This window comes from Salvelinus namaycush, chromosome 1, assembly GCF_016432855.1.
Source record: "Salvelinus namaycush isolate Seneca chromosome 1, SaNama_1.0, whole genome shotgun sequence".
Taxonomy (NCBI): Eukaryota; Metazoa; Chordata; class Actinopteri; order Salmoniformes; family Salmonidae; genus Salvelinus; species Salvelinus namaycush.
In genome coordinates, this window is record NC_052307.1 from 20,132,355 (window position 1) to 20,155,635 (window position 23,281).

Sequence of the window (23,281 nt, forward strand, 5' to 3'; positions counted from 1 at the left end):
TGTGCTTGTGTTGGCAGTGGCACTACTTTTGGTTTAACTGCTTATGCTGACCATTTTTGCTTTCGGTTTAGCTGAAATCTAACATGTCTACATTTGTCAATCCATTAGTTGATTTTCTGATGCAAATATAGAATTATCATAATCATATTTTGTTAGGCCTAATAGCTTTTGTATACATTTTGCCTCACAAAATGAGTGAGTCACAACGTTAGTTGAATGGGAATACCCCTGGGAATTTCAGGGTAACATGATGCCAGTGATTTCATTTTCATTTTCTGTTCAGAGAAGTAAAGTGCAAAGTTTCTTAAGGTTTGTGCAGTTGAACATAGGGACAGTGTATTCACTCTTACAAGCTATTAACAGGCTTTTTGGAATCCCTATTATTTTTGAGTAGAAGTTAATGTTTTATTGTTCTGTGCGTGTTGACACAGCTGTTTAAGTAAACACCCACTGGGGTGGGCCTGAAGTGGTCACCCAATCTGTGACTGGGGTGGGGAGCGAGGGGAGGGTGAACTCTGAGAACCTGCTCGTCCCGGTCCGGTTTCATCTCCAGTGTTATCTCCTGGTTCTGAGGGAAGCAGTGATGTGGGCTCAGTGGACCTGTGGACTGCTGAGGAGTGGAGGCTGCTGTAGGACTCAGTCTATGTGCCAGGCTGCCTTCATTACTGTGAGACACAGAGAGGTAGACAAACAGGTAGGCATCAACTCTGATACACTTAATATTATGCCGGGAAATGTGAGTTTCTTTGATATCTGATATTTTTTTAAATAGCTTCTTTTAGCATGTTATACATGCTTTTAGTGAGCCTGAGCATGTGCGTGTGTGCATATGTGTGTGTTCCTCACATTTGACAGTGGCATAGTATCCAATAGCTTGGCTTTGTTGACTCTATTCTACAGTGTCTTCAGAAAGTATTCACACCTTGACTTTTTCCACATTTTGTTGTGTTACAACCTGCATTTAAAATGGATTAAATTGAGATTTTGTGTCACTGGACTACACACAATACCCCATAATTTCAAAGTGGAATTATGTTTTTAGGGATTTCACCATGAGGCCAATGGTGACTTTAAAACAGTTACAGAGTTTAATGGCTGTGATAGGAGAAAATTGAGGATGGGTCAACAACATAGTTACTCCACAATACTAACCTAACTGACAGAGTGAAAAGAAGGAAGACTGTACAGAATAAAAAATATTCCAAAACATGCATTCTGTTTACAATAAGGCACTAAAGTAAAACTGCCTAAAAAATTACATAGAAATTAACTTTATGTCCTGAATACAAAGCATTATGTTTGGGGCAAATCCAACACAACACATCACTGAGTACCACTCTTCATATTTTCAAGCATGGTGGTGGCTGCATCATGTTATGGGTATGCTTGTCATCGACTAGGAAACATTTTTAGGATAAAAAGAAACAAAATAGAGCTAAGCACAGGCAAAATCCTAGAGAAAAACCTGGTTTAGTCTGCTTTCCAACAGACACTGGGAGACAAATTCACCTTTCAGCATAACCTAAAACACAAGGTGAAATACACTGGAGTTGCTTACCAAGACAGCATTGAATGTTCCTGAGTGGCCTAGTTACAGTTTTGATTTAAATCAGCTTGAAAATCTATTGCAAGACTTGAAAATGGATGTCTAGCAATGATCAACAACCAACTTGACAGAGCTTGAAGAATTTTTTGAAGAATAATGTGCAAATATTATACAATCCAGGTGTGCAAAGCTCTTAGAGACTTACAGCTGTAATCACTGCCAAAGGTGATTCTAACGTGTATTGATTGACTCAGGGGTGTGAATACTTATGTAAATTAGATATTTCATTTTAATTTAATCTAAAAACATATTTTTACTTTGTTGTTATGTGGTTTTGTGTGTAAGTGGGTGAGAAAAAAACATATATTTAATCAATTTTGAATTCAGGCTGTAACACAACAAAATGTGGAATAAGTCAAGGGGTATGAATACTTTCTGAAGGCACTGTAAGTCCGATATGCTCATACTTCTGTATTTTGCAGTTATAGGTTAGTAGTAACAGATAGTACAATTGCACAACCTGAGGTGAGCCCAGTGGCTAAAAACACAATGACAAGTGTCATAAAACGGAAAAGGTTAAGGCCAGGGACTCCTCTCAATTAACTCACGCAGAGAATTGTTCTGATCAACTAGCATTATTTGTATTTCTTCTGAATAGCTTGTACATGATTCATGGTTAAAACAGTCTGTCTGGTGATATAAAGGCCTGTTGTTATATGGTGAGACCTGTCTCTCTGGGTCTGTTAGCTCACAGGGGCTTGTCATGAGACGAGCGGTCAAGGACTGAACTCATGTAACACTGACCTGAGACTGAAAACACCATGGCCTGTGTTGCCTGGCCCTGACCCACTATTGGCAGAGGTCTGCAGCTGCGGAGCTTAGAATTATCAGCAACAGGGCAATTCCACAGTAACAGATTGATGCTGAGACAAAGATTTTTCACAGTAAAATTTATACCAAGCAAAAACCAATGATTACAAAGTTAAATAAACCATCAAATTCTGTGCACAATGACAACCTTTTAAGAATTTGCACTGAACATTTGACCAAAAACACACTTACTTAAAGAACAGTGCAGATGCAAAGTTTGGTAACAGATTGACGGTTTTTGCTGTTGGTGCCATCATTCTGTTACCATGGAATTGCCCAACAGCAATTTGATGAGCAGCAGATTGCAGCGAAATCATTCAAGTTTCCTAGTCAACAGATACCACCATGTAGATTTGCTGATGACAATGCATGCTTTTCAAGGTGGATTCATTTATGCTTGGTAATTCTTGTTGAATTATGGATAATGGGAACCTTTTTGCCATGGCAACCTCAGGAATTGTGGTCACTGGGTTGAGTGTGTTGGTTGGCTGAAAATGTCAGAAAACTCACATGATTTCAATTAAGGTAGAGTGTGCTGCCTGTATTATGCAAAGTTTGTGTGTTTTGTTTGTGTGCATGCGTGTGTGAATGAAGTCCCTCTCCTGAGAGAGTAGTAAAGCATGTTGGGGTATTTGCCAGAGCCATAGTTTGAACAACACTGCTATTTGTTGATTCCAGAAGGAAGCCTGACAAATGGAATAGCGTGGACTGTTGTTAAATCATCGCAGGGCAAAAGGTAGCAGAGTAATTACATTGCATTGATTGCAACCAACTGCTTGCACCTACAGGCGGACAACTTTCCATTTCCATCTCTATCTCTCTGTCTCTCTGTCTTTCCTCATCCCATACAGCTGTTCAGGGAGAGATTTGTGAATTTGAAGCGTAGCAGCACTGGTAATCTGTATTTTGTGCTGCTGAATGCTGGGAAAGGGTATAAAATGTGGGCTCAGGAATGTATTGGGGAAAACACCCCCTGTTGTTGAAGCAGATGCGAATGAACCAATTCACATTCACACCTGTTTTTCTTTTTTTCTTTCTATGTTGTTGAATATTGTATTATATTGCTTGGTTCCAAGTGTGTTCCAATTCTGACCAGTAGAGGGGAGTGTCACTCAAGAGAAATACCAGCAAAATGGTCTGGGCACTCATCCACAGAATATAAGAGGCATAAATAACACCAATGATACCATTCCTTTGAACTGCAAATGTATAACCCTTGTGATATAAGCAGCTGTTTTCAAAAATGCGAAAAGTATTGAATGCTATAGTTGATGCCTCACCTCCAGGTAACAGGATAAATAATAACTGAGCAGTAATAATACCCAAGAAAGGCTCATCCTTTGTTCAAAAATTGCCTTTTTGCCTTTATACAGATTATAACTTCTCATTTCCGACTAATTGAAAATTAAACGTATTTTAAAGTATCTCCATTTCTTAAACAAGCCATACAAAGCTGGTTACAATTTCAATTTTATTCTCGAGAAAATATATAACAAATATTACAACAAATATTATGCTTAAATTCCAATATATTGATTGATAAAAAAAACATTCTTTATGGAAAGATTTAAAAAATGGTATTGTATTTATTAAAGATATTATTAATAGAAATGAGTTATGTCACAGACACTGTATTTTTGTTCAGTGTATATGGGAATGTCTGCTAAATCCAAAATTACAACCAACTGATTGCAGAATTACCACAAAAATGGAGGAGGGAAGTGGAAGAAGGTAGGGAACTTGTCTGCCATATATTAAAGATATAAATTGCCTGAAATGGATTGGCATAAATAGAAACTTTTTCCTAGTTTCATTTGAGGACAAAAATGCTGACAGCTGCGCCATAAAGGTTGCAAAAGAAATGTGAAGAGATTTTCGATTCCGTGGCACATGGTATATGAACTGATACAAAAACTAGTTTCGACACTTACGAGTTTTTCCATTTAAATTATAATACAAAATTCTTGCCACCAACAGAATGCTATATATATGGGGCATACAACAATCTCAGCTCTGTAGATTTTGCTTGCAAGAGACAGAATCACAAAATAATTTATTGTGGTAATGCCCCTATGTAGCTTGTTTCTGGTCACAGGTTCAGGAATGGTTAAAAACATTCACTTAAAATGAACCTTACAAACAGTGTCGGGGGATTTGGAAAGCTATAGTCAATCGATCAATAATATAATAACACACGTTGGAAAGGTTTTCATCTTTAGCTCACAATCTGTGGATACTATGCGATTAGAAAGGTTCAAAATTAATGTACAACGTCACAATTCAAAAATATATGGCACATGGAAATCAAACGAGGGTGATAGGTGATAGGTGGAATGGGCTGAGAGTGGCTGAGGGAGTGGGATTAAAGAGCTCGTGTTCGGTAATGTTTATTGGTATGTGTTTGCTGTATATAAACGTATATATATATATATTATAATACCCCAGCGCTAAATTAAGTTATGCTGTTCTACTCACTAATTCCCAGGGAATTGCCCTCACAGTGGTTCACTGACTATGGTCCATCCAATTGTAACACGGATGCGTTTTTTTATTCATTAGATTTATTCTAAGGTTTTAGTGGATTATAGCCTACGCTTTAGTTTTTTCTATCCTTTTTCTGTTTCTACTGAGGTGATGTCTAATACCTCTTGCCTGTATGGATATCTGCATTGGAAACATTTTAACAGGACCAGTATTTCAGTCTTGAATATACCTTATCTAGAAACGGTTACCACAGCGACCTAATAGCAACAACATTCACAGAGGGACGGGTACCGTAAGAAAGGAGGAGGAGCTATGAGAAACATTCCGCAATGAGTCATGCATTTCTAAGTACAGTAGGTCGAGGCGCCTGCCTTTAGCAGTCTACAGTAGCCAGCGTCGTCTCTGTACTCCACTTTTTACTGTGTGGTCCTCTGGTAAAATGAAATGTATTGTAGCCTATCATCAGACGTAACTATGGATGTACGACAATGAAAGGTTGTCACATCTATTGACTGCCGTAATCGTATCCGTTACTAATGGTCCACTTTATGGGGATGTGCTCTGATGCGCAAAGCATCAAATCGGGATACCTCGATGAGATGTTCGATGCTGGAACATGGAAGGTGCGCAATATTTGGGATGGGGTAAAGCTGGAGGTTGGCGAGGACGAAAGCCCGGTGGTCCTTAACAGTTTTACACATTTGGACCCTGATCTACCACTATTTGAGGTAAGTTGGGGAACTGTGCGTAAAGATTTCTCCAGCAATACTGAGACAGTATTTTAGGTTTACGTTCTATAGCTAGTGTGTCACTATACTGAACATTTGGTGTGATAGTTGCCTAGTGATTTGTGTCTTATTAAAATGTAAAGAATTTAGGCCTACTGAAGTTCATAGTGATGTGGCAGAGTTGTTCTATGGTTGGTATCATGCTCTCCAGAAATGTGTCCGGAGTGTCCTGTAGCCTACTACCCATTGCATAAGGACACATTTCAATTCTCTAGGAAGGTCCAAAGAGTGGAATATGTTGGTTTTAATTTACTATCTGCTGATGCTCAGTATTGGCCTTATAGGCATATGGGGAAAGAGTAAAGAAGCACATATACTTCAGCACATTATAAAGTGGGTCGGTTCCTTTAGCAGTTGTTATTCACTAAGATGTTGCAGCAAATAAAGCAATGTGGATGACTAATCAAATTGGTTGGCCTTACATAATGCCTCTTTCGATCACATGGAATCAGATGAGGGCAAGAGCGTAATTGATACAGTGACTTTGAATGTTGGAAAAGTAAGTAAGTGAGTTGATATTGGCTTGGCTATTTGGTTAGTTGTTACATCAGATCAAGATTTGCCAGGCAAAACATTGGTAATTCTGGGAAAGTGCATTCTTATGCACACCCTGTCTGTGTATGTGTGTGTGTTTTCAATAACACCACTGTCTGGCATGTATGTTTTAAATATGTTCAATAACCTTCTGAAGAATAAAATATGCCTTTATTTTCACCAAGCTTGTGAAACTAAAGGCTGGACCTCAGACGATAAGTTATTTTTATTTTTTATTCAAATGTTTTATTATTAAAGACAGTATGTTTCCTTCATTTATACATGTCACATGCTTAGAGAGGGCAATTCAGGCTCCACTCCTACATTTCTCTCTCTCTCTGTCTCTCTCTCTCCTCTAATCTAATCCTCTCTAGTAACACAATTACTTGATGCTTAATCCCCCTCTTTCATTCTGCTAGGAGCTGCCTCTACAATCACAGCCATTCTTCTCCTTCAGATGAGAATGTATGGTGAATGTACAGTATTGGGATTCAATGGTTCAGTTGTGTATAAACAAACTCAGGACACTGCAATTAATGTGACACTTCAGCCAATGGCCATTGATCGCTTTAGGGCCCCTGTAACCCCACCACAGTTATCCTTGAGCTGAAGCAGTAAGAGACTGTCGATATAGCATCATTTGGTCTATCTCAGTAGTGCTGTGTCACAGGCTTGTTGGCATAAGATTGATAGTGTTATGGTCACTCTGTCTTCTGAAAGATTAAATTACTGGTAGTGGTACAACCAAGGGCAGTGAGGAGGATCCACTCTGTCATCACTCTATACGCGTGTCCTTAGGCCCTATTCTAAAAGCCGTGATGCGTAGTCATCTAGCCAATATTGTCACGTATACTCCCTCTCCGGCCTCTAGGTCATCAGGCTGCTGATTATCCCGCACACCTGTCACCATCATCTCGCGCACCTGCGCCTCATGACACTCACCTGGACTCCATCACCTCCTTGATTATCTTCCCTATATCTGTCACTCCCCTTGGTTCTTTCCTCAGGTGTTATTGACTCTGTTTTCATGTCGGTGTGTTGTTTGTGTTTTGGGTTCATTTTATTTATTAAAACACTCACTCCCTGAACTTGCTTCACGACTCTCAGCGCACTCGTTACAAATATACTGTTATGATGATAAAGTACTGCACTCTATAGCTAATTCTTTATTTAGGGGAATTAATTTATTAGGGCAATCCAGAGATTAAACTGGTGTAACTGGTACAAATTCTCCTTGGTAAAATATGAAGGACCAAAAGCCTGTTCAGATCAAAAAGTCTTATTGTTAATCATGCATTAATGAAAATATTAGGAAATATTAGGAATTAAAGTGAATTTCCACATATGGGGTTGTGAGCATATTGGACATGTTATTTTGTCAACCAAATATGTCAATAGCAAATCATACTCTCCCTCTAACTAGTGAATTACATACTTTGTTGTTGTTTTGTGTGTGTTTGGAAATGGTCTAGAAATGTCTTGCTGATGTTAAGGAGACCTTTGTTTGTTGTATCTTATCCTGCAGACTGCAGGCGGAAGCTTAACTGAGTCCTGTAACAAGAAACTGGAGGTGGATTTGTAGAAACAGACACAGAGGAGCTTTTGTTGTTGTAGATCATTAAAATGGAGACAGAAAGAAGAGCGAGGGATAGCGAGAAAGAGGGAGAGTGAGTGAGAGGGTGAGGAGCACTGAGGTTCAGGGAGGTTGAATGAGAGAAACAGACAGTGGATGGAATGTTTCGGCCTGAAGCCTGGAAAATAACTTTATTCCAAATTCTCTAGACTTAATAATACCAAATAAGTGGTAGTCTCGGACTTACTAGGTTTGTCTGACTACTCAAAATCTAAGTTTAGTGGATACAGCTCCTGATCTAAATTCACATATAAAAAATAACTCTTACAGTGTGGCATTCAAAAGAGAATGTGGAAGTCAAGCAGATAATGCACTCTTGCATTCCTAATGACTAAAAGCTCAATCAGTTTACACTTGCATTACTAAGTTTTGTGCAAATCATAAATTGATGTCTATGGAACATTTTCTGCAAAGTTTGCATATATTTTGGGTTTAAAGTTACAATTCTGCTCCAGATAAAGTGATCCTAAGCGGTTCATGCTCTCATTGGCATTCTACAGTCGTTGTGTGTGAGAGGAAGCTGCTGCCTGTGCTAGAGGGCCACTGTTGGACTTCATTATTGTGTGTATTGTGTATTGTGTGTACTCTATTTTGGAGCATCTCTTTCTGGTGGGGACTTTCTATGTGTCCTTCCCTGAACAGCTGGAGGAGATGGTGATTATCATCAAACCAGTTGTGGATTGGCCAACAGTTTCCAAATAGCCAACACTATCAACACACTACTGAAATACAATTAGGAAAAGTAGATGGTTATAGCGATGCTATGTGCATTTGCATTAGCTGTTATTGTGCCATGTGACATTGTCTATTCAGGCACATATATAGAACTGATCATCTGTCCACTGATGACTGAAGGATGGATGTCTCTGTTGACACTAGCTCAAGAGTCCAAAGATCAGTGCTTTGTTAATGTGGTCATTGTGGCTACAGCTTCTGTACATGCTATTCATAAGCCTTCTAACTGACTGAATCTAACACATGTTCCAGATAGATTATTTTTATGGATGGGATGTACAATACATAGATGAGACCATTAATATGCCCACTCATTGTTGACATGCTTTGATAGAGGAAGTTCCCCATAGAAGTTTTTATTCTGATGCAGTCTTGCATAAAAAGTGATCTTGTGAAACGGAACCCATTCAAATGTTGCAGTTGTTGTGGTTACGGAGAGGTCCTCAGCCAGTCCATTACAGGCTAGTTTTTTATTTCTTCGTTTTTGACGGACTTTCCAGTTGGATTTCGCTTTCTGATAAACTGCATGATTTATTGGACTTTAGTTCTTCCTCGTGTGAGGCTCCTTTCCTTTCTTCCCTATAGGGATTTCCCACTATTGTCTAGTATCTCGCTTAATCATCACTCTCTCATGAAAGTGCAGTACCTGTTTGTCAATGTCTTGGTTTTTATTTTCATAATAAGGAAGTTTATTTATTAGAATGTATGGTGCCACTCTATTAGTGTGTGCTCAAGTACAACACTTGATAAAATCACCTTAAAACCTCTGGGCTAGGGGGCAGTATTTTCACGTTCGGATGAAAAGCGTTCCCAGAGTAAACTGCCTGCTACTCAGGCCCAGAAGCGAAGATATGCATATTATTAGTAGATTTGGATAGAAAACACTCTGACGTTTCTAAAACTGTTTGAATGATGTCTGTGAGTATAACAGAACTCATATGGCAGGCGAAAACCTGAGAAAAATCCAACCAGGAAGTGGGAAATCTGAGGTTTGTAGTTTTTCAAGTGATTGCCTATCCAATATACAGTGTACATTTGGTCATATTGCACTTCCTAAGGCTTCCACTAGATGTCAACAGTCTTTGGAACATTGTTTCAGGCTTCTATTGTGAAAGGGGAGCGAATAAGACCAGTAACAGTAGTGGCTCAGCTGAAAGCCTTTAGTTTAGTCACGCGTGTGGCCGTGAGCACGAGCTCCGTTCCCTTTCCTTTCTAAAGACAAAGGAATTGTCCGGTTGGAATATTTTTGAAGATTTACGATAACATCCTAAAGATTGATTCTATACATTGTTTGACATGTTTCTACAAACTGTAATGGAACTTTTTTGACTTTTCGTCTGGACTTAGTGCCCATGCCTTGTGCATTTGGATTAGTGTACTAAACGCGCGAACAAAAAGGAGGTATTTGGACATAAATATGGACTTGATCAAACAAAACAAACATTTATTGTGGAACTGGGATTCCTGGGAGTGCATTTCGATGAAGATCATCAAAGGTAAGTGAATATTTATAATGCTATTTCTGACTTCTGTTGACTCCACAACATGGCGGGTATCTGTATGGCTTGTTTTGGTGGCTGAGCGCTGTACTCAAATTATTGCATGGTGTGCTTTTGCTGTAAAGCTTTTTTGAAATCTGATACAGCGGTTGCATTAAGGAGAAGTATATCTTTAATTATATGCATAACACTTGTATCTTTCATCAACGTTTATGATGAGTATTTCTGTAAATTGATGTGGCTCTCTGCAAAATCACCGGATGTTTTGGAAGCAAAACATTACTGAACATAAGGCGCCAATGTAAACTGAGATTTTTGGATATAAATATGAACTTTATCGAACAAAACATACATGTATTGTGTAACATGAAGTCCTATGAGTGCCATCAAATGAAGATCATCAAAGGTTAGTGATAAAATTCATCTCTATTTCTGCTTTTTGTGACTCCTCTCTTTGGCTGGAAAATGGCTGTATGTTTTTGTGACTAGGCGCTGACCTAACATAATCACATGGTATGCTTTCACCGTAAAGCCTTTTTGAACTCGGACACTGTGGTGGGATTAACAAGAAGTTTATCTTTAAAATGGTGTATAATACTTGTATGTTTGAGGAATTTTAATTATGAGATTTCTGTTGTTTGAATTTGGCGCCCTGCACTTTCACTGGCTGTTGTCAAATCGATCCCGTTAACGGGATTTGATCCCTAAGAAGATCCCTAAGAAGATCCAACACTTAATAAAACATCTACTCAAGTAGGCCTATCAACAATTATCGGCAGACTCAACAGTTATCGGCAGACTCAACAGCCTTGGTTTCTCAAATGACTGCCTCGCCTGGTTCACCAACTACTTCTCAGATAGAGTTCAGTGTGTCAACTCGGAGGGCCTGTTGTCCGGACCTCTGGCAGTCTCTATGGGGATACCACAGGGTTCAATTCTCGGGCCGACTCTTTTCTCTGTATATATCAATGATGTCGCTCTTGCTGCGGGTGATTCCTTGATCCACCTCTACGCAGACAACTCCATTCTGTATACATCTGGCCCTTCTTTGGACACTGTGTTAACTAACCTCCAAACGAGCTTCAATGCCATACAACACTCCTTCCGTGGCCTCCAACTGCTCTTAAACGCTAGTAAAACTAAATGCATGCTCTTCAACCGATCGCTGCCGGTACCCGCCTGCCCGACTAGCATCACTACTCTGGACGGTTCTAACTTAGAATATGTGGACAACTACAAATACCAAGGTGTCTGGCTAGACTGTAAACTCTCCTTCCAGACTCATATTAAGCATCTCCAATCTAAAATTAAATCTAGAATCAGCTTCCTATTTCGCAACAAAGCCTCCTTCACTCACGCTACCAAACATACCCTCGTAAAACTGACTATCCTACCGATCCTCGACTTCGGCGATGTCATTTACAAAATAGCCTCCAACACTCTACTCAGCAAACTGGATGCAGTCTATCACAGTGCCATCCGGTTTGTCACCAAAGCCCCATATACCACCCACCACTGCGACCTGTATGCTCTCGTCAGCTGGCCCTCACTACATATTTGTCGCCAGACCCACTGGCTCCAGGTCATCTACAAGTCTTTGCTAAGTAAAGCTCCGCCTTATCTCAGCTCACTGGTCACCATAACAACACCCACCCGTAGCACGCGCTCCAGCAGGTATATCTCACTGGTCATCCCCAAAGCCAACACCTCCTTTAGACGCCTTTCCTTCCAGGCTGCCAAGGACTGGAACGAATTGCAAAAATCGCTGAAGTTGGAGACATATCTCCCTCACTAACTTTAAGCATCAGCTATCTGAGCAGCTTACCGATCGCTGCAGCTGTACATAGCCCATCTGTAAATAGCCCATTCAATCTGCCTACCTCATCCCCATATTGTTTTTATTTATTTATTGCTCTTTTGTACGCCAGTATTTCTACTTGTACATCATCATCTGCACATCTATCACTCCAGTGTTAATTTGCTGAATTGTAATTACTTCGCTACTATGGCCTATTTATTGCCTTACCTCCTTACTCCATTTGCACACACTGTATATAGATTTTTCTATTGTTATTGACTGTACCTTTGTTTATCCCATGTGTAACTCTGTGTTGTTGTTTTTTGTCGCACTGCTTTGCTTTGTCTTGGCCAGGTCGCAGTTGTACATGAGAACTTGTTCTCAACTGGCCTACCTGGTTAAATAAAGGTTAAATAAAAAAAATACTTGTTTTGTTTGTTGATAAAATCAACTTAAGATCCAACACTTAATAAAACATCTACTCAAGTAGCATTTCAAGACTTGATAAAATCATCATATGATTGCGTCGAGTACTCACAAAATATTAACCAGAATAATAAAAGTCTGTCAACAAGATGGTTGGTGACAAAGTTATTTCTTAATTTACCTGAATCAAATGTTGTATATTGTATGTGTGTGTGTGTTTGTCGGTGTCTATTTTTGCGTGAGAACTACAGACATGTGGAATTAAGACCATGAAAGGCATACTACTATTGTGTATGTGTTACCAGGGCTCCCCATGCATTCTCTGTCTGTTGACTAAGCTATGATGCAGGCAGAGAGGGATATGACTGGTCAAGGCTTAATAATGGGGGAAGCCGTTCTCGCTTGTATGTCTGTTTCCTGGCCCTATGTATGCCCTGTTCTTTTGGGTCTTTGGGAGTTCCCCCTGGTTTCCATGGTAACCTGGTCTCTGAAATCCTCTGAGAGTTCCCTGACTTTCCACAGTTGTAAATAGGTCCTGTGTGGCATGGCCAGACCACAGGCTGCCACAGGTCACCACAGTATACGTTCACACACAGTCCAAATGTTATCTACAACCCTTTAATCTATATATAATCTTATATATAATTAGATTTAAAAAAATTCAAGACCTGGTGAATCTGAATAGGTCTGATTTGAGTTGTCTTAGGCCTTGTTCCATTAACATAGAGAGAGAAAGATTGGCCTTATGTCAAGAACAGGGCTGTGTTCCATTGGGTTTAGATTGATAGGCCAGCAGTATCTGTGTGCTCAGCTGATAAGGGCTACTCTCACTGTGAAGTCCAAGGCCTGTGTGCTCAGCGCCTGCTTTCAAACACAGCCATACAAACATGTTACAAATGATTTATAACCACGTACAGTCAACTCCTCTGTTTTAAAATAGAGTGTTAGTAATATAGCACTCAAACTGGATTTGAATCTCTGCTCAGCTCCATGGAAACCAAGCAAAACAGAGTGGCTGTGTGATTGAAGGTGAGAGAAGGCTATGACTAACAGCGAAAGTATTTTGGAGGTGCTGCTGTATATCTAGCTACCGAAAGGTTCTGATGAATAATGTGCTACAGATGCATAAGTAGGTGTATGACTGATGCCTGTGTCATGCTTGATTAGTGTACATACCACTACCCCACTGAGGAAGCCGCAGTCGTCAAACCCATGTTGTTTGGCTATCTGGGTCAAGTGCCTGGGATGCTCACTGTAAAGTCCTCGAATATACCATTACTGTCCATGTCATTCTGTGTTGGAGAGCTGGAGAAAAAAGGAATGATGACAACAACCAACAACCACAAACTGTTTGGTACAGACCCCTCTTTCATTGAGGAAGCAGCTTGTGTTAATTCCTTGTTTGTAAAGCATGAGCTTTCGCCTGTGTTGTTGGGCTGTGTATCTAGCAACCACTGTTTGATGTAACAGTATTGTTATTCATAGCCACACATGTAGGGAGGGAGGGCCCGATTTTTGTATATGTTTTTCAGACAGACCATTACATCTCTTTGTCTTATTTTTCCTGTAGAACTCGACACAGGAGATCGGAGAGGAGGTGGAAGAGGGGGCAGTCTTCACCATCACCCTGAGGAAGGTACAGTTGCACCAGTCGGCCAGTAAGGGACAGCGATGGCTGGGCGTGGAGACAGACTCTGCTCTCAGCCTGTATGAGACGTGTAAAGTACGCACCATAAAGGCTGGTACGCTGGAGAGGCTGGTGGAATACATGGTGTCTGCATTCAGGGGCAAGGACTCCACCTACGTCACCATCTTCCTCTGCACCTACCGCTCCTTCGCCACCACCAAGCAGGTGCTGGACCTCCTACTCAACAGGTACAGAGACGACCATGAAGCTAGAACCGCACATACATGTGTACACACGTAAGCACATAAATACAAAAACACACTATGCACAGTGTAATGCTGACAGATGTGTCCTTCATGTCTTAGGTATGCCAATCTACAGAACCAACCTGGGATAGATGTACACAGACACACTCAGGATGACAGCACAGAGCTCAGAAAGTAAGCGTCTGGGGAGACCAGCATTATCAAACATTTTGATATGTTCGTTTTTTGTGTGCACATTTTTTGTGCACAGTGTACACACGTGTACTGTACCATACACTCTTCCCTCTGTCATCTGCACGTCTCCTCATTCCCTGCCTCTTCCCTACTGGGTTGTGTCCTGCAGCACTGTGTCGTCCATCCTGGGGGCGTGGCTGGACCAGTACTCAGAGGACTTCTGGAGCCCTCCACAGTATAGCTGTCTACACCACCTGATGTCCTACCTGCACCACCACTTCCCTGGCTCTGACCTGGAGCGCCGCGCACGCAACCTGCTGGCCCTCTTGCACCGAAAGCAGCAGTGTGAGCCCGACCTCGACGGTGAGAGCCAGGATAGGGTTCAACTGGGGCTTGTCTGTGTCTCAGTGATATCAGACATGATGGGGATGCTGTTTTTGCTTGAAGTGTTAAGGGCCTGTGCTGAACTATAGACCGTCCTTTAGGCAGTCTGATTATTAGCTCATCTGTGTTTTCGTTACAATAGAACACATTGGCTGTCCCTTCGCCATGCAGGAAGAGAGTGGCTTTGAAGACGAGCTTCCTGCCCTGAACTTCTTGTCCTTTGACCCCATCATGGTTGCCGAGCAGTTCACACTCATGGATGCGGTGAGACATCCCCCCCCCCCCCAATTTCAACAAACGGCTTGATTTCAAGTAACTTCAATTTTAGCTGCTCTTGCGTTGTGCTTTGTGCTCACCCTTACTCACCCTTGCACCCTCCTCTGACCTCACCCTGTAGGATCTGTTCAAGAAGGTGGTCCCTTACCACTGCCTGGGGGGCATCTGGTCCCAGCGGGATAAGAAGGGGAAGGAACACCTGGCCCCCACCATTCGGGCCACAGTGGCCCAGTTCAACTGTGTCACCAACTGTGTCATCACCACCTGCCTGAGCAACCCCTGTCTGAAACCCACCCAGCGAGCCAGACTGGTGGAGCGCTGGATAGAGGTGGCCAGGGTAAGGCATCAGACCCAGTCTCTGGGTCAATCACTCAGCAGTTAGTTTCAGTTGTGGATGATTGGTCATGCTGTTTTTCTCACTCTATGGGTTCTTTCTGCTGTGTTCAGGAATGTCGTATCCTCAAGAACTTCTCGTCCCTGCGAGCTATTCTCTCTGCCCTGCAGTGTAACTCTCTCCACCGACTCAAGAGGACATGGGATGAGGTGTCCAGGTGAGACAGGGGATCAGTGACTGAGGCTTCGGTTTGGAGGGTTTACTATTGGATTATAAATTGGACCAGGGAGTTTTCATGGCCAGGTTACATGTTCAAAAAAAAAACATAATTAGTGCCGTGGGTCTTTGGTTGGGTTGATGGGAGAAGTTAACATTTCGTTGTTATTTGGAGGTCTTTTGCAGTGGTAGTTTATGTTTGTCTTTGCCCCTGAGATGTCAGGTTCACCTTTTGACCTCATTCTGCCAACAGAGAGAATTTCCGCACCTTCCGTGAGCTGTCAGAGATCTTCTCAGATGACAACAACTACTCTCTAAGCCGAGAGCTGCTGGTCAAGGTGGGTCAATGATCAGAGGGAAAAACCATACTCCTGAATGTAACTTACAGGTGCCTGGAATCTGTGTAATGGGTTTGTACAAACTACTGTGGGCTGTTGTGTATGTGGTACAATGTGTCTGTGTTTGTGTAGACCTTTTCCTCCTGCCCCATATGTGTAAGTGGATGTGGAGACAATAGTTGGTACAAATGACCTACATGTCGTCCCACACGTTACTCTATGTGTATGTGACAATGTCCCTGTGTTAGTTTTGTCTTTTTCCACCTGCCTCTTACATTGAATGTGTTGAACTGGATATGGAGACCATTGTGCACATAATTGACCTGAATGTTACTCAGCAGCTAATAGATCTTTAAGATATGAACTGCGTTTGAAAACAGGAAGTGGGTATGTGAAAAGTGGTTTTGAAAACTAGTAGTTGACAGGAAATATGGCTGGCTGACCCGTTACTGCTCTATAGATTCTCCTCTCGATCTATACAGCTGGGTCTCCATAGCAACCAGAACATAAATAGACAAGCTAGCTAACACCTTGTCTCCTCTCAGATGCTAGCTCATTCATCATTCATCATGAGTTGTACAACACAGTATAGAATCTTACCTTGTAGTGTTCTCTCTAAAATGTATGAGATCCACAAGTGCAAGTATCAGTGTGAGTGTGGTTTGAGAGGACTTGATATGCGTAACCGCATGCCTGTAGAAGTGTGTCACCAGCAATGTAGGCTGTGGCAGTAGTCATGAATATTTTACTCGTTCAACATGAGGCTCAATGCTTCTGTCAGGACTAGAGGCAGATCAGATTCCCTTTGATTAAGACCACATAGGATTAGATAGCAGACAGCATGTTTGGTTATATCTGAATCCTCCAAGAGAAACATATTTAGTCTGCTCACCTGAATACATTCCTGCACAAAGAAATAGGAAGTGTACTCGCCGTTGTTATGCCAATTTTGCATAAGTTACTCTTTAACTTGCAGCATATTCTTTCACTGGTTAAATAGTGAAATATGACTGCAAAAAGCAGAGGGTTTCTCCAACAGGAATGGCTATCCACATTCCTAGGCTTTTAGACAGGTATTTGAATTGGCCCTAATATTGAAGCTTGGGGTTTTTGGCTATGAGTTGAGGAAACCTGTGCTTGCTCAGAGGGAATCCCAGCTGACGTTGTAGGCAGTTGGCAGGTACAGAAAAGAGCCCCACCCTGATGATGCATGAGTCTAAGGGAAATTCCAAGGCGGTGTCCCACTTACCTCCTTTCCTACATTCCACTATTGCTTAATCTATCTGGGCCAGCCCAACCAGGCCTGTGTAGGATTGCAAACTCTGGTTAGGTTGGGTAAAAAATTCCCCTGTTTTGTATCATTCACAGAAACATTAGAGCTAACTCAGCTGTAACCCTTCCTGCACCCTCTCATTCATACATTAGTGAATTAGTTTAGCCCTGTATGTCTACTCTTCTGAAAGTGTAATCATGGCCATTTCAAACTAGTTTTTGCACTGTTCTAGGGATTGTTTTGTGAAACCAGATTATCCTCTCTCTCTGCAGGAGGGCACCTCCAAATTTGCCACCCTGGAAATCAACCCAAAACGAGCACAGAGGAGACACCAACAGCAGAGAGACTTGGTGAGTCTAGATCTTTTTTGAGCTAAATAATTTATCATGAAATACCAACTTCAACCACTTTATGCCAGGTATACTTGAGTGCTGTTATTGGGTTCATAGCGCCATCTAGTGGTGAAATGAGAGCGTTGTTATTGCTCATGGAGCCTGTGGTCACTGCGCTCTTATCAAACTTCTCTCTGACTATGTCTCTGTCATAGGGGGTGATGCAGGGGACCATTCCTTACCTGGGCACCTTCCTCACTGACCTGGTCATGATGGACACAGCTATGAAAGACTACACAGAGGTGAGAGTCTATCTCTATCTATCTCTGGATCATGTAGCCTATTCAGTCTACTTGTTTAGTCTCTGTTCACATCTAATTATTATTTGTTCTCTATTCCAGAGTGGACTCATCAACTTTGAGAAGCGACGAAAGGTAAATTAAATTCTTACGTGCTACTGATAAATAGGCGTTGATAAACAGGGAGACATCGCCGGCATTGTGGCTATGATTGGCTGGAGACTCACCCCCCCCCCTTCTCTCTACAGGAGTTTGAGGTGATAGCTCAGATTAAGCTGCTGCAGCTGGCATCCAACAACTACAGTTTCACCCAGGACAGCTTCTTCAGGGAGTGGTTCTCAGGAGTGGAGAGACTCAGTGAGGCAGAGAGGTGAGGAGAGGCCTAAAGATTTTTATGAAATGTAAATTAAAATAATGAAATGTATGGGCATACAGTGTTGTTATTTCCATGCCTTTTTCCCATAGCTACACTCTGTCCTGTGAGATTGAACCGCTGTCAGAGTCATCCAGCAATACTATCAGAGCCAAGAAAAACGGCGGCATCATGAAACGCTGGAGCGAGTAAGTCCCATATTGTATAGATAACTTTTCACACTATGCCTATGTTTATTATAGTTGCAAATTAATAATAATTACATTTTTATTTTGAGCATACATCCTTCCCAGTGTGTTTTCCACTGTGTACAGTTCATTATGTTTTTATGGGGCCCTGTTCGCATACGTCTCCATGTCTTTCCCTTTTTCTCCAGTCGCCAGTTAACTGAGGCCAGCTGCAGCAGTGCAGGAAGCTCCCATTCCAAGTTGTTTGACCAGTCCCACATCAGACCGTGCCAGAGAGGGGGAGGTGATAGTGGGGACACCCTCAGCGTCACCTCAGCTGGCTCCAGTGGCTCTGACCTGGAGGATGTCAACGCCAGCTTCCTGTCTGACTCGCCGGATGCCCACGAGAGAAAGGTGAGAAGGAGGAAGGGCCAGGGTCACATGGGGGAGGAGAACACTCCCACCAGAGAAGCATCTCATCATGATTCATGCCACACACATCCACCTTGATTTTCTTTCTTCCTAAGATACTGACATTTCTGCATCACTGCAGCAATTTCAGTCCTGACATTTCAATATCTTCGAATTCATCTTCTGTAAGGGCCATGTTGAGGATAAGGGCCATGTGAATTGAGACTGACCCATGTATTACTTTACTTTACCTGCCTGTCTGACTTGTGGCTGACTGTGGCTCTGATTCCCTCTATAGACCTCTACATCCTCAGTAAAACATTCCGTCTCTGCTTTGGGGAAAGAAAGCCAGACTCCTGATCCCAACTCCACGGTACTTTCACTCACCAGCCTTCTCTTTCCATCTCTCTCATCACTGGGGTTTTTCTTCTGTTCTAACTGTCTCTCTCACTACTTTCCCTCTCCCAGTCCCAGAATATCACTGGGATTCTTACACTAATGCTGCACTCTCATCATATTACAAACCCTTTCTCATTCTCATATTCATACTTATGAGTCTCATATACTGTCATATTCCACATTCTATTTGTTTGTAGCAGCAACAGAAGTTTGTTCTGTGGACTGTAAATGGTTGTAATCATTCTCTGTCTCTCTCTCTCGCACTCTAGTTTTGGGAGTCCACCTCCCTGTCTTCTCTAGACACCTCAGGGATGGGTTCTGGTTCGGGCTCCAGCAGCGCCTCGTCCTCCTCTGTGTCCTCCACCACTCCTCTCCCAGGTGCCTCACGCTCCCACAAGCGCTCCGTCTCAGCCGTGTCCTGCTACTCTACACTCTCCCTGCCCCTCTACAACCAGCAGGTGGATGACTGCTGCATCATCAGAGTCAGCCTAGACGTGGACAACGGCAACATGTACAAGAGCATCCTGGTAAGACAGAGGGAGAAGAAGAGGAGGAGGAGAGAGCTAATATAGATTAATAGATTCAAAATGTAAATTGTTAGCAGTGTGCGGTTGATTCAATGAACAATGTCTGAGCCAGAGAAGAGGCAAATCAGGCAAATCAGTTTTAAATGTCAACAAAAAAAATGTATTTTTCATCTCCTGGTGCAGGTGACCAGTCAGGACAAGACACCAGCAGTCATCAGTAAAGCCATGGTGAAACACAACCTGGAGCGAGAGAAAACGGAGGACTATGAGTTGATGCAAAAAATCTCTGAAGAAAAAGGTAATATCATATGATCATTTTCCCAAAAAAATATACATTTCATTTTCATTCAAATAGATTGTCATTAATAGTATATTAATGTGTTGTTCTTACAACTGACTGACTCTAATCCATTCATCTTGTATAGTGTCCTAATTTATTCATTACTTAAATGAAAAACAAATGTTTTTACTAACAATATATACCTCTCCTCTCACCATAGAGCTGCGGATCCCAAACAATGCCAACGTTTTCTATGCCATGAACTCTACCGCCAACTATGACTTTGTGCTGAAGAAACGTGGCTTGTCCAAGAAAGGCCGTGCCAAGAGTGTAGCCAGCTCCACGCTGCCCCGCATGAAGCAGAAGGGCCTAAAAATCGCCAAAGGGATCTTCTGAGGACGAGTGTCCCAGCTCTCTGTCAGTCTGATGGATTAAGGCCCTCTAAATTCACCTAAGCTAAAGGATCTAAGAACTACGCTAGAGACGGAGCCCAGTGGAAAACAACAACAAATCATGTCTGCATGCATCACAAGCAGGCAGCAAAGCAGGAAAAGCAATTACCGGTATCAGACTGATGTCTTCTTGGCTCAGGCCTTGATGAAGGGGAGCTTAACAATGTGCTGTCCCTAACCCTTCGTGCCTAAGTTTGTGTCAGTGGTGTTTACAAAGGGAATATCATAGAGAGTGTATAGCGTACATATGGCCACGTTATAAACTCTCTCTGACTGTGTGGTGATTAGAGTGGTGTTGGTAAATGTTGTACTGAGGAGCATAGAGGAAGGCACAGAGAACAATGGTGGCCAGATTTATTAAGCCAAGTTAGTCTCGTGAGATAAAATACATTTTCAAGAGAGACCTGGACAAAGAGACCCGATGAGCTATCCTGGTGGGGTGTGGCACTTTTCCACTGTGAATAGATGGAAAGGTGGTCCATTGTAAGTTTGAAGAGTTGAATGCAGATACTGCCATATTGAATATGGGTCAAGGTGTGAGGAGTGTACACTCTGTACATCTTGTTTTATTGAATTATAACCAGGACAAGGAAGAAGGACATCACAGTGGGGCTCAATATGCTCAATAGAAACATTTCAAAGATTACGGAGGGTTGGTGTAAAACAAAAAATAGATAAACAGTGAGGAGTGATAGATATTTACAAAATACCCACACAGTATAATATCAGCATTACTTTGCAATGGACCTTTATGTTTGATGATGTTACCATTACAGTTATGCTATTTGTTTGGTACTCTTTACTTTGCTATACTGCTGCTAAATGTACATTTTATAAAAGGTCAATAATTTACCTTATTTTTTTACAAACTTTTTGGGGGTGAGGACAGGCATGACGTTGGGACTCCGATGACGGCATTGTATTGAGTATCATTAAGTGATTCAGGGGCTCCGATGACAGCATTTCATACCACCCGTCCCTACTGGACTATCTCTGTATGGAAAACAATGGTTTACATCTTTGTGCTAACAGTGGGATAGTGGTATCATGTATAATCTGTAACTGCCAATGATTCTCCTTATGGCTGCCCAATGCCTGCTCCATGCATGCAAGAGGAGGTAACAGTCCTCGCCTAACAACAAAAAGCAGTGCACTACCCCACACCAGCTTATTCTTACTTGCAATCTTAAAGACAGAGTGAGAGTAATGACACAAACTCTGAGATTCTTACAAGCATGCCAGTGGTTGTTTAATGTCATGGAAAATACGGACAAAAAGTTGTTTGTCATTTCACTGACATTACATGCCTTTATTGCTCAGTGCTGCATGCTGGTCCCAACCCCTTTAAATGGCTTTTTAAACTGTCCTTTCCTTGATGACCATGATAGAACCATAGAGGTAGGGGAAAGCAATATGGTGTAAACTCCCCTGTGATGGGTACTATCCAGACCTCTTGTATGCATGGCCTGGAAGGGGCGGAGAAGAGGCTGTTCTTTTGGGACATACATAGCATAATGATTGGTTGTCTCTGCTGTGCTTTGTCACTGTAATTTGCTACTTACACTGTGATTGGGTCTTTGCCGATCACTCTGATTGGCTCCCTTCTATGCTGAACACTGTGAACACACACACATTGGTCGTGTTCCTCTGCTCAGACGTTGCATGCATCAATCAATGGTTGCATGCCACATCATCGGCTGTGCAGTCGGGAACCAGATTGCTATAACATATGATTTGGTTAGCTGACACATAAAATACCCATCTAGGCGTTGTAAGATCTGTCATGCATCAGCAGCGTCTGAGCAGAGGAATTACGACCCTTCTCTCTCTGTCTCGCTCTCAATTATGACACAATTAAATAGTAAAAGTCAACCCTGACAGAGAATAGATAGAGGTCCATGTGGTGGTAGAAATGTGTTCAGGGGATGGAGAAAAGGTGGCAACTGGTTTATCACTATATGTGCCAAAGAGATGAGGGGGTCTGTCACTCTCAAAAGACAATGTTTGTTTCATTTCTCTATCACTTGAATTTTCTAGGGGAGTTTACCATTTCTGAGTGTTATGTTCTGAACACTACAACACCATTCTAAGAACCTCAGATACACTGTTCAAGCCTAGGTGGCAGTGCGGTTACTACTGGTTACCCTTGGAGAAACTGCACCACTTCCCTAAATAGTAACAATCCTTTGTTTCTTTTCAAAGAATGGGTTCAGTATAATTTATGCTTTACATAAGTGGCTGTGTTTACTACCACTTGACTGATTGTTTTGTGGTGTTATTCATAATTACTGGAGCTTGCTTTGCTTGACCTGGAATGACTGGTCCTCTGCAGATTTATTTTGCAGTATCTGTCGCCTTTGCCATTATAACTGAGTTAAAACCTTTGTATGTGTTTGCAGTGTCTTGTTTCTCATGTTTTTCTATTCCTAATGAATTAACAAAATATTGAGATGTCATACTATATGGAATTGTCTTTGTTTATGTCTTTGTTGACCTGGCATTATTTATTGGTTTGTACAGAAAGATTTTGTTATGCATTGTATATTATTTCCTCTCTTGTGTAATTATAGATTATTATATATTCATGTAAATACAAATAAACACTTAAGTTTACAAAAGTAAATACTCATTTGTTTAACGTTTTTTGTGTAATTTAGTTCAAGTGAGGTGAGAAGATGGCTCCTTCCTTGGCAGATATGATAGATAGTTACCCCATGGTATTAACTTACAGCCTACACAATAAATGAAAGCAATAGAAGAATATTCACAGGAAAGCATCTAAGATGATGAACATAATAGGCTACAGTATTTTATCAGTTCTGGACTACGGAATTCTTTAT

At 41.6% G+C, this 23,281-nt stretch overlaps 1 protein-coding gene across 3 annotated transcripts; it reads left to right on the forward strand.

Moving 5' to 3' along the window:
* Window positions 1-537: 537 nt before the first annotated feature.
* On the forward strand, window positions 538-23,064 carry LOC120060258 (ral guanine nucleotide dissociation stimulator-like). 3 transcript variants are annotated; one of them, XM_039009640.1, is made up of 18 exons: window positions 538-694; window positions 13,884-14,188; window positions 14,306-14,380; window positions 14,550-14,743; window positions 14,907-15,028; window positions 15,162-15,377; window positions 15,488-15,591; window positions 15,844-15,928; window positions 17,474-17,551; window positions 17,749-17,835; window positions 17,935-17,967; window positions 18,081-18,202; window positions 18,298-18,393; window positions 18,582-18,786; window positions 19,082-19,156; window positions 19,452-19,709; window positions 19,893-20,007; window positions 20,210-23,064. In XM_039009640.1, exons 1-18 carry the CDS (start codon window positions 584-586, stop codon window positions 20,383-20,385), a joined length of 2,457 nt encoding a protein of 818 aa, XP_038865568.1. In that variant the 5' UTR covers window positions 538-583; the 3' UTR covers window positions 20,386-23,064. The 3 variants fall into 3 exon arrangements, with proteins under 3 accessions (XP_038865568.1, XP_038865479.1, XP_038865396.1); XM_039009468.1 differs by lacking the exon at window positions 538-694 and adding an exon at window positions 5,273-5,628; XM_039009551.1 differs by lacking the exons at window positions 538-694; window positions 19,082-19,156 and adding an exon at window positions 5,272-5,628.
* Window positions 23,065-23,281: the final 217 nt, after the last annotated feature.